Here is a 13,582-nt window from a genome sequence, read left to right on the forward strand (position 1 = left end):
TCGATGTAAATATTTCAAAAGCCTCCGGGCTGCTGTCCCACACTCCGCTTCAGCTTATTTACCTACAGCTACTGGTTTCAACAAAGCTCACTAACAAAATACACAAGTCTTTCCACGTTCCCAACCCTTGTTCCGCTACACAGCCAAATTCATTAAGAGGCAGCTTCAGACACACAGGAGCACCCTCGGAGGCGGCTCTCTCCCTGAACCCTCAGGATTGGGGGGGGGGGGGGGGGGAAGGTGGGTCAGCTCTCTGCTTGGAGTCCAGCCCTTCCACAGCGACTCTCTGCACTGTGCCCCTTATCTAGAAGCTAAGCCGAAAGCAGCATGCGACACCTGGAAGATGAAACCCCCTTCTCGCCAGTACGAGGTGGCAAGAGAGACGCGACGCAAGGCTTCTTGCCGTACCGCCCGGGGAGGACAGGGAAGGCGGCAAGAAGCACGCGTTGCAGTCTGGTAACAAAGCTACCGACACAAACCTTCACCCAAAGCCACCACAGCCCCAGCAGCTTCCAAAACACACCCCACCATACAGACGTACTGCTCACGTGTGAGAAAGCGCTAGAGAAAGTCCCCAAAGCACCCCCGTAGCTGTAACACCATTTAGCACACTGCGGTACTTTGGGAATCAGAGGTGCACACCCGTAGGTTTGTTTTTTTTTTTTTTCAGATCATGATATGAAAAAAAGTGAATGGCCGACAGGATAATGCAAAATAATTGATTTTATTTAAAATAAAAAGCAAAAACACAATCATCCAAACGACAATTAAGAGTATCCCAGCTCTGCTGGATGGGGTGATAAAAGCAGCTAATGGCAGTGGCAGGGCTTGGAGCCGACAGTGTGACTGTCAAACGAATCGGTACGCTCTTTCCTTCCCCCCTTTGCAAGGGGGATGCCAAAAACCTCCCATTACAATTAGCCCACACAGGCATTTTGGATTTGATTCAGTCAACGGTCTTGCTTCCTGCCCCACGATGGCTGGGGATTCAGGGAGGAAAAGGGTCTAGGTTAATTATGAAAGAGGTTGCTGTCTTTCTTCTAAGCATTTGGAGAGGCTTACTGTAACTGAGGAGACAAACTGGAGCCAGCGTACCCGAGCTGGAAAGGGGAGGAAGGTATGCCAGTGCTCCCTCGGCGTCACCTGCTCCCACAGCACTTGTGCAGAGAGCAGGTGCCGAGATCGGCGCGCCTGTTGTTCACATCTACAGTTCTGACGGGGTATTTATTCATCCACTCCTGAACTGTCACAGCAGACAAGCCTGTATTGGTTACCAGACTCAAAAGCGCGGCCAGAGCTCACAAATCCCTTTACCTTTCGCCAGAGCAGGCAGGACAATGGCACCGATACGCACAGTACAATCGGGAAGCCCACAGTCCAAACCCAGCTCGCGGCTCTCTAAGCCTGTCCCTGGGGAGCAAGGCAGCCCACAAAGCACCACCGGGCTGACAGAGCGCCGGCGGGGGCCGAGGCAGAGCAGCGCTGCTGCTTTGGGGCTCAAGGAAACGAGGGGCCCACTGGGTCTGGGCGCCGGACCACAGCAGCCCGCTACATCCAGGGGCTCTACAGTACACAAAAGCAGTGGGGTCAGAACAAGAGACATGGATGCCCCAAGAAGCACAAGCCTGGAGAAGTGAGAGCACAAAACCCACTCTCCCCAGCCAGCCTCCCACAAGCATGGAGCTAGGCACAAGGGGAGCACAGTTTTTAACTTTATTCCTCATTCACCCGGCCTGGAACGAGGGCCTGGGAAGCACCAGCTCCCCCCCTTCCTGTAAGGCCAGTGAAGCTGACTCCCTGATGAGAGATAATTTATTCTAGTTCTATTTTAAAAAAATCCCGATCTAGCAGGACCTCCTGTTTAGAGCAGGCCATGAAATGCCAACAGTTAAACTCTGGTGAAAACAAAAAGCCTTGTTCTGCTACAATTTATGTACCACACAGCAATTCTGGAAGGGCCACCACAGAACACCACGTGGCCAAGAGTGCTGAACACATCCCCAGTGTTTTCTGCTACAAAAAGCTAACACCAGGTTAGGAAGTCTCAGGTTGCTTAGGATGTCTGGAACACTTTTTGTGGGAGGACGACTTCAAAGCATCTTACACAGTAATTACATTTCAGCCTCACAACATCCCTGTGAGGTAGGTATTTTCCTCATCTACTGAAACAAAGACAGAAGCTCACCAGTTCGGCTGAGGCAAGAGCCTGTAAGCGGAAGAACCAGAGATCCCAGGAGTCCCGATTCCCAGGTAGCCTAAACAGACACACCCTTGTTTCATATCAGAAAGTGCCTGGTGGAGAAGTCAGTATAGCGTTGCTGGTATCGCGGTGCCTGCAGTCCATTTCAAACACACCGCTTTTCTGTGAGGGACGTCAAACGAACACAGGCTTCAATCTGAAATTGTTTTATTTCATGCCATGGAAGAGTTCACAGGCATGGAAGAATACTCTGCACTCCGGATCTTCCCACTGTGCTTCTGGTGGTAGAGGTGTGGCTTTCCTGGCACAGCGATCAGGCTTTCACGCACATGTAAGATTTTAAGACTGCGAAACTGAACCGTGCATGCCAAATGCAATTGCAAGCTACAGCATAAGCCATCTTACTGACATACTAACTGTCAAGCCACCAAAGAGGGCAGCGGACAGTTCTCTAAGGGCTCCTCTCACGGTGACAGAGCTGAGACTTCTGGGCCTTCGCCTCTCCAGGCCCCCACATTCTTCCGAAAGTCAGCAGCTGCAGCCTGCTCTGTCTGAGAAGACACACAGATTGTGCAGGCTCCCAGGCTGTTCAACCAGGCAGGAAAAAAGGCAACTTTGGCCAGAAATGCCAGGAGTTTGAGAAGTTTTTTTTTTAAAATGAAGTAATCTTGTGGAAGAATGTGCAGCAGTCTACAGAGCAAGCGTGCTCACTTATGCCTGGCTATCACAGGAAATTCAGGAGTCCGGACAGCTAAAGAATGTACCAAAAAGCCTTCCTTCTCTCCATTTTTCAACCACCATGCTGCTCCTACACAAAGTGACTGGCACAGAAGATTCAGAAACAGAGATCCTGACAAATGTATTTAGGATTCCCTTGTACAACAGGACATTGCCCAGTCTCCAAGAAGGGAAAGAATGTTTAAATAGGAAGAGACAAGGTTAGAAAAAAGATCAGAAAGCCCAGACAAGCAATGTTCTGGGTTCCATCAAACCCAACATGTATAAGAAAGTCACAGCTAAGGCTGCCAATCTGCTCTCTAATTCTGCTACCAGTGCCTGGGCATTATTGCATGTTTACTACACGCACACCACTTCTGTTTTCAAGTTTCCTCTCCCAAAGAAGAGCAGCTGAAGTGAGATCTAATACCCACCTCCTAGGTCTCAGGAGAGCACCCAAGGAAGCACCCCAACCCAGCTAGCTTCTGGCTGTGCTGTTCAGATAGAGAAGAAGGATCATTTCCTTGCAGCACACCTTCAGCTAGACAGACCTCTTCACTGACACTGCCAGCACAAGCCCCCGCTAAAAAAACCAGCAGCTCCAACAGATCCCTTGGGGATGAGAGCTTTACCCGGCATAATACGAACGCATCTACAGACTTAAGCAACACATTGCATTTTTAAAAAGCATAAAACAACAATACGTCCCCCTCCCAGTCCTTTAAAATTGGCACCGCAAGTTCCGGAAACGTCTGAACCCGTAACCTCAAAGAAAAGCCATTTAGGTATGTGAACTGCACAGGCCTGAACGAGCCCACAGCCCTGTAACTGCTTGGTATTTAAAGCCCAGCAACTGTTGTTATGATACAAGAGTCAGACTTTGTCAGTTGTTGCCTAGTGCTAAACATCACGCTTGCATGTAAAGGATTGTAGTTACTGGCAAATGCTGACTTTTTCCCCCACGGTTTTTGCTGTGCAAGAAACTCCAGGATTCTCCCGATCCATCGAGCTTCCTATCGCAAGGTGCTAGTGCATCTTAGTTACCAGGCATCGTAACAGACACAGAGCAAATGGACTGTTGCTGGTTAAGGTGTTGCACCTTGATGTACGCATGTAGATTAAGACCACGAAAGATGCTTCAGGTCGGCGGTCACCTCTGCTGAAGTTGCTTCAGTGTTTGGAGCATTCATACCACCTTCCCTTCCTGAAATTCTGGTGCGAGATCCGCCAGACGTTCAGAGAGGCCAAAAGGGCTGGTGTTCCTTTCCTCAAGTGTACAGGACAACATGTAAACATATGACAGTGTCAAAGCAAGGCAGGTTTTTACATTTACCTGCTGGTTTTAAAAAGAGTTCTTTAAAAACTGACCGTCGTCTTTCTTGCCAGTTACGTGAACCATTAAATACTTGGCATGTCCTTACCCAAAGCTGGGTTATTAGTGCACTCACTCGGGGCGCGGAGGGGACAAAGCATTGCACAATAATGTAGAGTCGGGGCATTCCCCTAGAAGTTATTAAGGAGCCAACCTTCGACAGCACATAATGAAGACGGATGTCTGGATCGAGGAAGAGTGACAAAAACTTAAGGACTCTGAGAAATAGAAGCAGAAGGGGGTAGAACAGAGCTGGCTGGCTGCTAATGGAGCTTCGATCGGCAGCTGCCTCTAGGTGGGTGTTGTTGTCTCTCAGGGGTAGCTGCGGCCTCCACAAGATTCCCTAATCCTGTCAAAAAAAGTACAACTGCCTGTCAACAACTATAGCATTTCCCCTCATATCAGGACAAAAGATTGCAGCATGCAGGTTAATTGTATGCTTATTCTTCCTACAGAATTGTACAAGCTAGATAAGATTTTATGTTTGGAACTGTTTCTATCAACTACTCCATCACACAGCTGGAGCAGAAAGCCCACCCATCCTCACAGAGCAAAACAGCGAAACCTGGAAAGCAAGTCTTCTAGGCAATGTGCTAATTTTTAATATTTAAGGTATTTATTTCAAAATTTGAAGTGCGAACAACTTAAAAATGCATGGGATTTTCAAAAGGACAGATCTGCACATGTGCTCTGCATTTGTATAGCTTTTTTTATTTCCTAAAAACAGGGTCTGCATTAAGGTTCGTTATCTCCTGCTGCTCATTCCCTGCCTGAAGTCACACTGGCTGCTGAAATGGGATTTGACAACATCCTAACAAACAAATTGGTAAAACCTCCAGGGCAAAATAAGCAGTCAGTACAGTTCTCTCCCAACTGTTTAATGATGCTCTGTGCTTGTAATTCAATTGTATTCAGTTATGAGCAACTCCTGAAACCAAGAGAGCAGTATATCACAGCAAGATAAATGGCAACACGTACAGGAGCAACCAGGTCTTTAGGCAGTTCCCTACACTGGGAAGTCAGGCATGATACTGGGAATCTGGACTTCCTCAGGTAAATTACTATTGCACACCTTCTTTAGCAGGCCACAGCACTCGCATCCATGCCAAACCTGGAGTATCCAAGAGCTCAGTAACTAGACAGCACCCTAACGCAGGCAGGCAGCTAATACAGCGGCATCAGTTAACCAAACTGGAAGGAGCTTGCTTCAGAATTTTGGCAAGCCTCTGCCATATGAGAAAAATGCTTCATTTAGCAAAGAATTTCTAAGTTTCTCCCTGCAGTATACTCCCAGATTCCCAGTGTTTCACTGTTTTTAACCTGGCAAGTCCAGTGAACTTCCTTCCTCGGCAACTTTACGCTAAGCAATATCTATTCTTGGTTCTGCAATATTAATGTTCCCTCCCTCCAGACTGACAGAAACTTGCTCGTTTTTCTTTCTTTTTTTTTTTAATAGGTAAACACAGACATTTGGGATTTGGGATAAATGTTGCCTTTAACAGATAAAGCAGTGGGCCAAATTGAAGTAATCCAGGCAACAATAAGAGAAACCACACAACTACTTGAAGGTTTTCCATTTGGACAACAAGGCATCGAAACCTGAGTCTTGCCTGATCGTTCCTCATCTTTAACTGTTTACTATTCATTTGTGCTCTCTGAAGAACACAGTTAAAATATCCCACCTCTCCCATTAAAAAAAAAAAAAAAAATACTTTCTCTATTAAAAGAGACAACTAGGAAAAGTAATAAAACTGTTTATTAAATAAAGTAAAAAACCTCATTTAAAAAAAAATATCAAGAATCTTAGTTTTCAGTTTAGAGCAATTAAAATAGTTCATGGAGGGAAGACATCACCACTGGCCAACTGCTGTACATTCTGCAAGGGACCCCTTGCTCTCCATCCCTCTGTCCTGATGAATCACCCTGTCTTAACTCTGCCAGCTCTGCCTTGTATTGTCTTTTGCTTGTTTAAAAAAAAACAGTTGCCATCGGGTCACCTGGAGGAGCTGCGCTCTTTGCTCACACAGTCGTCCTGGGAAGTTGTATCACCGTTACCCATCATGCTGCACGTTCTCCTCTTTTTCCTCCGGTGCATCATCCCCTCTGTCTCAGAGCCAGAGTCACACTGAAGTATGAAGAGATGAAACCAGAATTCAGAGAAACCTAGTAAACTGTTTGTGCTGTGGAATTCACCATAAGAGCTACCTCAGCAACCCTGAATAATCAATACTCACAGAATGTGCTATTTTAGATTAGACACATGAAATAAATTTTAAATTAAGCGTTTAAAAAACAGGAGCAGGTATATTCTTAGATTTCATCACTGACTAAGCTGGCTTGGGACAAGTCAACTGATACGTTCATTTTTGCTCCTAGAAGGACCTAATTTTCCGAGAGCAGACTCGGTGCTTTCTGTAGCACTTAGGTGCCTAGAAACGTCCCCTGTCATAACTGACAGTCTCGGTTTTGGACCTTGTTCCCCCTCCCCATTTTTAAAACATCCACTTTGCAGCCATTTTACACAAGCATGGCTTAGCTAAATGAGTGACAGATTTATATACAATATGAACACAGATCAAACAAACCAAATTCATTTAGCAATACAAAGGGAGGCTTCAGCAAACAGAACCTGCTAAGACCACAGGCTCCTCCACCATGTAGATTTGTTTAGTTGCTTTCTATTAATTTCTTCCATAAGACATGAATATTAGGATGAGGACATGCGATCAGGTATGGAAAAAACCAATATAATTGCAGGATATGGATCACCTACTGTAGTAAAAAGCATTACCTCCGAATCAGAGTCTGAGGAGCTGGAACTTGAGGAACTGGAAGAATCGCTGGAACTATCGGAAGCAATACCAGTAGATTCCTGCAGGTCAACTGAATCAGCCAAGGCTGCCAAGTCAGGATGTTCCTGCTTTAGGATCCTAAATACAGTTGAAATTTCAGGGTTAGCCTTTGAACGGTAACACTGCATGTAAATGAATAGGGTATTTTGGGGTTTTGTTTTAAATAGAGAATATGAAAAGAAAGCTACTAAATCTCTTACCTGTACCATTTCCGTGACAATTTGGGTCTCCCTCTTACTGTCTTGTGCCACACCACAGGGAAGTTGGTACAACTGGCAAAGTTTTGCGTGATGGCAATAGTTGTGTCAAGATTGAGAACTACATGCCACCAGCCACCTATAAATACAACACCAATGATGATTTCTGGCTACGTAGCCGAAAGCAAGTTCAAGAACAGCCGTGTACACTTTTTCCACAGCACAGGTGGAAATTGGACCTTATCCCCCAAACCCAGGTGAGTCTGCCACCACGTCGTCTTTCCTCAAGTCTTATTTCAGGATTCGCTCCAATGCTTTAGATTCTTGTTAGAGAAGGCTGCTCAATGCTCTGACCAAATTATCCAGCTCATGAGCAGTACTGAAGATCTGACTTGACAGCAACACACTTGCTACTGATGGCTTATTTAATAGCAAGAGCCATTGTAACCCAGCCCGCACAGAGACCCTCTCTGTTAAGCTGGAGAGCACTTTCCATGCTGATTTAGTAAGGTTCTTATGACTACAGACTAACCTTTCATTTAAAAATAGATGCAAAATTGTTTCCCCACACAGGATAAAAATAGACAGTGGTGTTCTTACAACCCACTTATAACCTCATAAAAAGACGAAGGAAACAGTTTAATGGAACCTGACAGCTACAAAATCTTAACAGAAGGTACACTGAGGAGTCACTAATAAGTGCCAAGACAATCACAAGGCACTCTTCAAACATGAAGTCAGCTGTATGTTAGAGACAAGCAATGTGGATAGAAGCTATGGGCCATACTGCACAAAAACAACGCAAGGGTTAGAGGTTAGAATTTGGCACTGAACTCACCTGCTTTATCCACTAGCCACCTCACCTCCCAGTTACAACGGGCACACAATGTGCAGCCACTCAAAGAGAATGGCATCCTTATCAGATCTTTCTTTAGCTTTTGATTTTAAATGCAAGATGAAGCATAACCACAGAGAGGTGGGTGGAAAGTGTCAGTGCCTTGAAGTAGTTCTTTTCCCACAGCTAAGAAATATTCATATGCAGTCAGACTACCCAGGCTGCAAAATTCAGTCACAAATCTGCTACAGTGTATGTAAACTCAAACATTTTTGTCTAAGAAGTTACTTGTACTCAAACACCTCTATTATTTTATGCCTTGATGGTTTCCTATTACTGCAATTTATTTCAGGATCACACTCCTGTGATGCTGCAACTGAGGTCCCATTTGTATTGTCATCTGTACCACATGCAATCCTATGCTACAGGCCATATACATTTCAGGACATTCAGAAAATAACTGAATAGTCTCAAAGAGCGCCTCGCAATATATATGCCTTTTGAAACAGCTCAGAATAGTTTCTTTTGTAAGAGAGAGCCCATATAAGAAAGCTGAAACATTCTCTTCGTCTCTACTACACACAAACGTTAGAAATACGCTTTTCTCTCCCAGAATTCCTTACTGGAGAGATTCGTACATACCTGGCACAAAGACCGTCTCGCCTGGTTTCTGCAAGATTTCCAGGGGTTTGAATTCAGGGGGCCAGGTGGGGAGCTGCGTCCTAGGGTAGATGACATTGAACCAAGTGATAGCCTCATCCTGCTGGTTCCCTCCCTCTTCTCGCGTCACTTTGATCAGCTCTCTGGGAGTGCTGGTAGGGAACAGGCACCAACGCTTATGTCCCTGGACCAAGGCATTCCACGCACTAGTTCCCAAGGGATCGATGTGAATTCCTGTTCCAGAACGAGGTGGGCCCATCACAAACCATCTGCATGGGGGGAAAAAAATCCTTTAGTCATAGAGCAAGCAAATAGCTATCTTATCTTTCCTTCGTATTAGACAGAAAATTACAGCTGTTTATTTCACGTACAGTTAGAAATCAAGGTAGTTACAGTTCCTTAATTTATCTTCTTGAGATTGTTAGGCTCACACTACAGCAAAAAGATACAAAATGGCTTTAGCCTAAAAATCAACATGAATTGGGACAGGAATGACTCTGGGACAAGAAAGGGAAGATAGCTTTTTATATTTCATAGCTGTATTTTGTTTTAAACAGTTCTTCAATAAAATATATACTTATTTCAAGGTTTATGGATGTGATTAAATCACATTCATAAACAGCCTGCGTTAGGATTCTTACTGTGCAGGGGGATTCTCCTAATCCTACGTTTTTCTAAAATTCGCTAGTCATAAATGGATCCAGAACTGCAGAACAATGAGGAACAAACAAAAGGCGATACAAGTAAGGAACAGAGCAAAGTTATGCAACCCTGGCCTCCCTCTATGCCTTCTGTTCATTTACAAGAGGCTTTTCATTCTAACATTTAACCAGTTAGAGCTTATTCTCCAGTGAGCATTCAGGATTTGGTATGTATATTCTCATTCCCCATTTGCAAGGTTTATTTCTCCCTACGGAGAACTTTATCTGCTACACATGTTTAACAGCAACAGCACCTTCAATTGCACGTTTCCCCTGTAACGGAACAGTAAGATCTACCATACCAGATAAAGGTAAGTGAGGTGACTTAGTATCAGGTGTCAAGAGAAAAAGAAATGGCAGTAATTGTTTATTGGGCGGCAGGGAGGGTAGAAACTAAAGCACCAACAAGATCCCTGCATCGCGTGGCTGACAGGCAGGCGATACCCAGCAAGAGGCGTTCAAAGGTTCAGAAAAAAAAAAAATCGGAAGCCAGCAAGCTCTCCATCTCCCCTTTCCAATGCAGGTGTAAATTAAGCTGGTTTCCAAGTACCACTTGCTAGCGCCAATTGTAGGACTGTAAGTTGGGTTATCAAGCTGCGCTCTTCCTACTTCACAAAGGAGCCATAAAAACGTAAATAGGCAGGTCTTTGTCACTACTATTGTCAATTCACTCTTTAGATTCATATTAGCTTTGGAAAGCTAATAAAACTACAAGCAGAACAGTCAAAGCTTTTACTAAGAAGTCAGAGGAAATTAAACACAAAGATCTGTCTGGTACACAGACAAGACCGCTGTTCAATACCATTTTTCTGACCATAACCTGAATCTACACACGCGGAAGATTTTAAAGTCCTTATTTAGCAACACTATCATTTACCAGCATCTTCCTCTGGGCATTTAATTGACAATGAACATAACCCAGTTTGCCACAAGACATCAAATTGACTGTTAAAAATTTCACAACCTGTAACTTCAATTTAAAAGCAGAAAACCCCAATCCCCAACCCCCCAAACTAAAATAGCTGCTTCAGTAAATGGCTTCCAAAAATTATTGCTTTTATTTTAAAGAGAAACAACTCCAATAAAGATGCTTTAAACAGCACGAGTTCTTATTTTAAGATCTATACACTATCACACACACCTCAATCCAGAGGTCAATCTCTGCAGTACATATCCTGATCATATGATTAGAAAGCACCACTTGCTGTTAGATTTTCAATTACGCTCTTAAACTACTGGACACTCTTCATCCATTTCTGTACCTAGATGAAACCCCTAACTCCAGGAGGCATCAGTGTGCTCTCTTGCATCACTCATCTCTCAAAAAACGGTAACGGCCTCAAACAAACCCACATTTTCCAGAACAAAGTACAAGAATTGTGAATACCATGAACACAAGCAAGGAGCTCAGCATGTGCCTGTAGGTGGGGAGAGTGTGGAGGAAAGAGATATCAGTGTGAGTCACAACCAGATTATCTAGTTTACCTATAACTTGGATAAATGATTGCCCGTTCTGTAAGTGTATTCAGTTTCTACTAGAGACTACACCTGGTGTGCTTTTGCGTTTGATCACAGCATTGTATGTTCTTAGAAGCGAATTATAAAAAGGGTCTGTTACAACACTGTAAAAACACCTACTTCAGTGATCTTAAACAGGTATTAGTTTCATGCTTCACTCCTGCAAAAGCACAACTGGACTATAGACACGTGAAAGACTGCAGAGAAGAGTATCATTATTCATTCCTTGTTCTACTTTACTAAAAAACCCAAAACAATAAAAAACCCACATCACAGCCTCACATCACTCAAAGGGCAAGGCATTCTCTGACAATTATAATGTGGCTGTAAAGACTTTAATTACTTGGGAGCGTTCAGCTTATGCTCATTCTGCTATGAAGCATTATATTAACATAGATACAAAAGGGATTTCTGTCTAACACCCCAAATACAAGGTTGTTGCATTTGATTTCAGGAATGAAGTGTCATTTCAATCCTTTTTCAATCAGATGCAAAAATAAGAGTTGAAAAGACTACATAGATGTGAAATATTGTTGTCTCTCAAAATCATCTGAAGGGGAGCTAAGAACTAGTCTCCACACTTCATACTAATCTAGCTTAAGATCTTTACCTTAAAAGGACTGACTCATAATTCAACAAAATCCCACTATGCACATAAGCCACTGCTGCAAAACGCAGGAACTTGTCCTGAGGTACTTACAATTTGAAAGCCAGAAGGCACACCTAACAAGAAATTAACCTTCGTTACTTTCAGTAACTACGTGATTTTTTTTAAAATCTAAGAAGTGAGGTAAACTGACTTGAAAAAAAAGAAAAAAAACCCCCATAAACTTGTAGCAACACTGGTGGCAGAACCAGAAACTGTGATACGCAAATCTGCCCTTCCCTCCCTCTGGGTTACAGATGTACGCTCATTTCAAAATAGCGGACGTAAAGCTATCACTTTGTTTTATACAAGACAATCATACCTGTTTAGGAATAGCTAATGAGATAGAAGATACCTACTTTTATCTTGCTGTCACTGTACTATACCTGTAAGGCGGCCTTCGTTTCTCCCCCGCATACTGAAACAGATCATCAGTGAAGAATTTGGGTACTTTGTAGTCCTCCAGAAGTTTCCTGCGCTTGGGATGCTCTCCATAACTGCTGTCAAAGATGTAGAGCGGGCTGTCATCACGTGTGGTTTCCATATACTCTATGTAGTACTTCATCTTCATCTTCACAGAATAACCGTCATTGTCCTCCCCACATTTGAACTTCTGGTTCCTATACTTGCGTTTCAGTCGTTCCAGAGTCCACTTCTCTTGGGCAGACCAGCCCACCTGAGCATTCAGCAAGACTACAGGCTTGTAAGGTTTTTCATAACGCTCAACAAATTCCTCCACTGTTAATTGGAGCGCATCTGCCCTCTCCACATTATCCTGTGAAACCAAGGGAGGAATACAGACCAGATATTAGGATAGACTAACGTCCTAACACCGCGCTTTCTAAGTCGGTGTGGAGGAGCTTCACACTCATACTTTGTTCCATACACCACCAGGGTATCAAGCTGCCTACGTGTTATTTTAAGCTCCCCGAGGCCGCAGTCCTATTTCTCATGCCCCGCTCCTCGCACCCATCAGTAACACCAGCAGGCTGAAGCCGTTTGGCGCTCCTCCCCGCCGAGGTAACTGCCCAGGCGGAGAGGCCACCCCTGCCCTTTCGGCTGACACATCCCCTGCTGCCTTTCGCCCCCCTCGCCGCCCGCGGGACCCCGGGGAAGGCGCCTGGGAATTACGTGGGCGCTCCGGCACTGAGGGTGCCCTTCCCACCCCGACGGGGCCCCGACCCCCCCGCACCCCTCGCCAGGCGGAGGGAGGAAAAAACGCGGGTGCTGCTTGACCTCCCCCTCCCCGCCCCGACGCTCTCCCTCAGGGTCCCCGCCCCGGCACCCCCAGGGAGCCCCGCCAGCTCTGAGGCAACCCCGGCCTCAAGAAAGGGCCCTTTCCCCGTTCCCGTCGGACTTCGCCTCAGGCCTCCCCAGTCCCCTCAGGACCCCCTCAGTGCCCCCTCCCCCCCCAGTTCCCCTCAGGGCCTTCCCATTCCCCTCAGGCTCCCGTTCCCCACCCCGGTCCCCTCAGCCCCCCCCCGGTCCCCGGCAGGCGAGGCGGGGTCGGCGCGGCCGGGGCGCACCTTGCAGGCGGCGGGGCTGAGGGGGAAGGTCTCGCAGTAGTTGTGGCGGGTCCAGTCCAGCGAGTCCTTCAGCTCGGGCCGGGCGCTGCGCTTCGCCTCACGGATCCGCTTCTTGCTCTTATGATTCATGGCGGCGGTGTTAGCGGCAGCGCCGGGGGCCGTCACCATCCGCCGCCGCCCCCGTCGTGCCCCAGACCCCGCTCCGCGCCCGGCCCGGCCCCGGCCCGGCTCGCCCTGGCCCGGCCGCCGCACCTTCGAGAAATTTCACCCCCTTGCCGCCGCTGTCGCCGCGGCCCCGCCCCCGCCGCCCTCCCATTGGCTCGCTGCGCCGCCGTCTTCCGCCACGTCTCGCCCGCCC

General features: G+C 46.1%; 1 protein-coding gene across 1 annotated transcript; it reads right to left on the reverse strand.

The window, feature by feature from the left end:
• Positions 1-705: 705 nt before the first annotated feature.
• Positions 706-13,436, reverse strand: JMJD6 (jumonji domain containing 6, arginine demethylase and lysine hydroxylase). Its single transcript, XM_076353646.1, has 7 exons — positions 13,225-13,436; positions 12,085-12,473; positions 8,816-9,102; positions 7,342-7,477; positions 7,081-7,219; positions 6,287-6,414; positions 706-4,638 (listed from the first exon to the last, which is right to left on the reverse strand). Exons 1-7 carry the CDS (start codon positions 13,390-13,392, stop codon positions 4,602-4,604), a joined length of 1,284 nt encoding a protein of 427 aa, XP_076209761.1. The 5' UTR covers positions 13,393-13,436; the 3' UTR covers positions 706-4,601.
• Positions 13,437-13,582: the final 146 nt, after the last annotated feature.

The sequence above is a fragment of the Aptenodytes patagonicus genome, chromosome 16, assembly GCF_965638725.1.
Source record: "Aptenodytes patagonicus chromosome 16, bAptPat1.pri.cur, whole genome shotgun sequence".
In the NCBI taxonomy this organism is placed as follows: Eukaryota; Metazoa; Chordata; class Aves; order Sphenisciformes; family Spheniscidae; genus Aptenodytes; species Aptenodytes patagonicus.

Bases quoted from the DNA above. Each gene is read 5' to 3' on its own strand.
- JMJD6 (XM_076353646.1), bottom strand. From the start codon at position 13,392: ATGGTGACGGCCCCCGGCGCTGCCGCTAACACCGCCGCCATGAATCAT. The intron at 12,474-13,224 runs GTGCGCCCCGGC...TTGGTTTCACAG, and splicing joins TCAGCCCCGCCGCCTGCAAG to GATAATGTGGAGAGGGCAGA. The intron at 4,639-6,286 runs GTGACCCGATGG...TTTTTTTGACAG, and splicing joins AAAGAGCGCAGCTCCTCCAG to GATTAGGGAATCTTGTGGAG.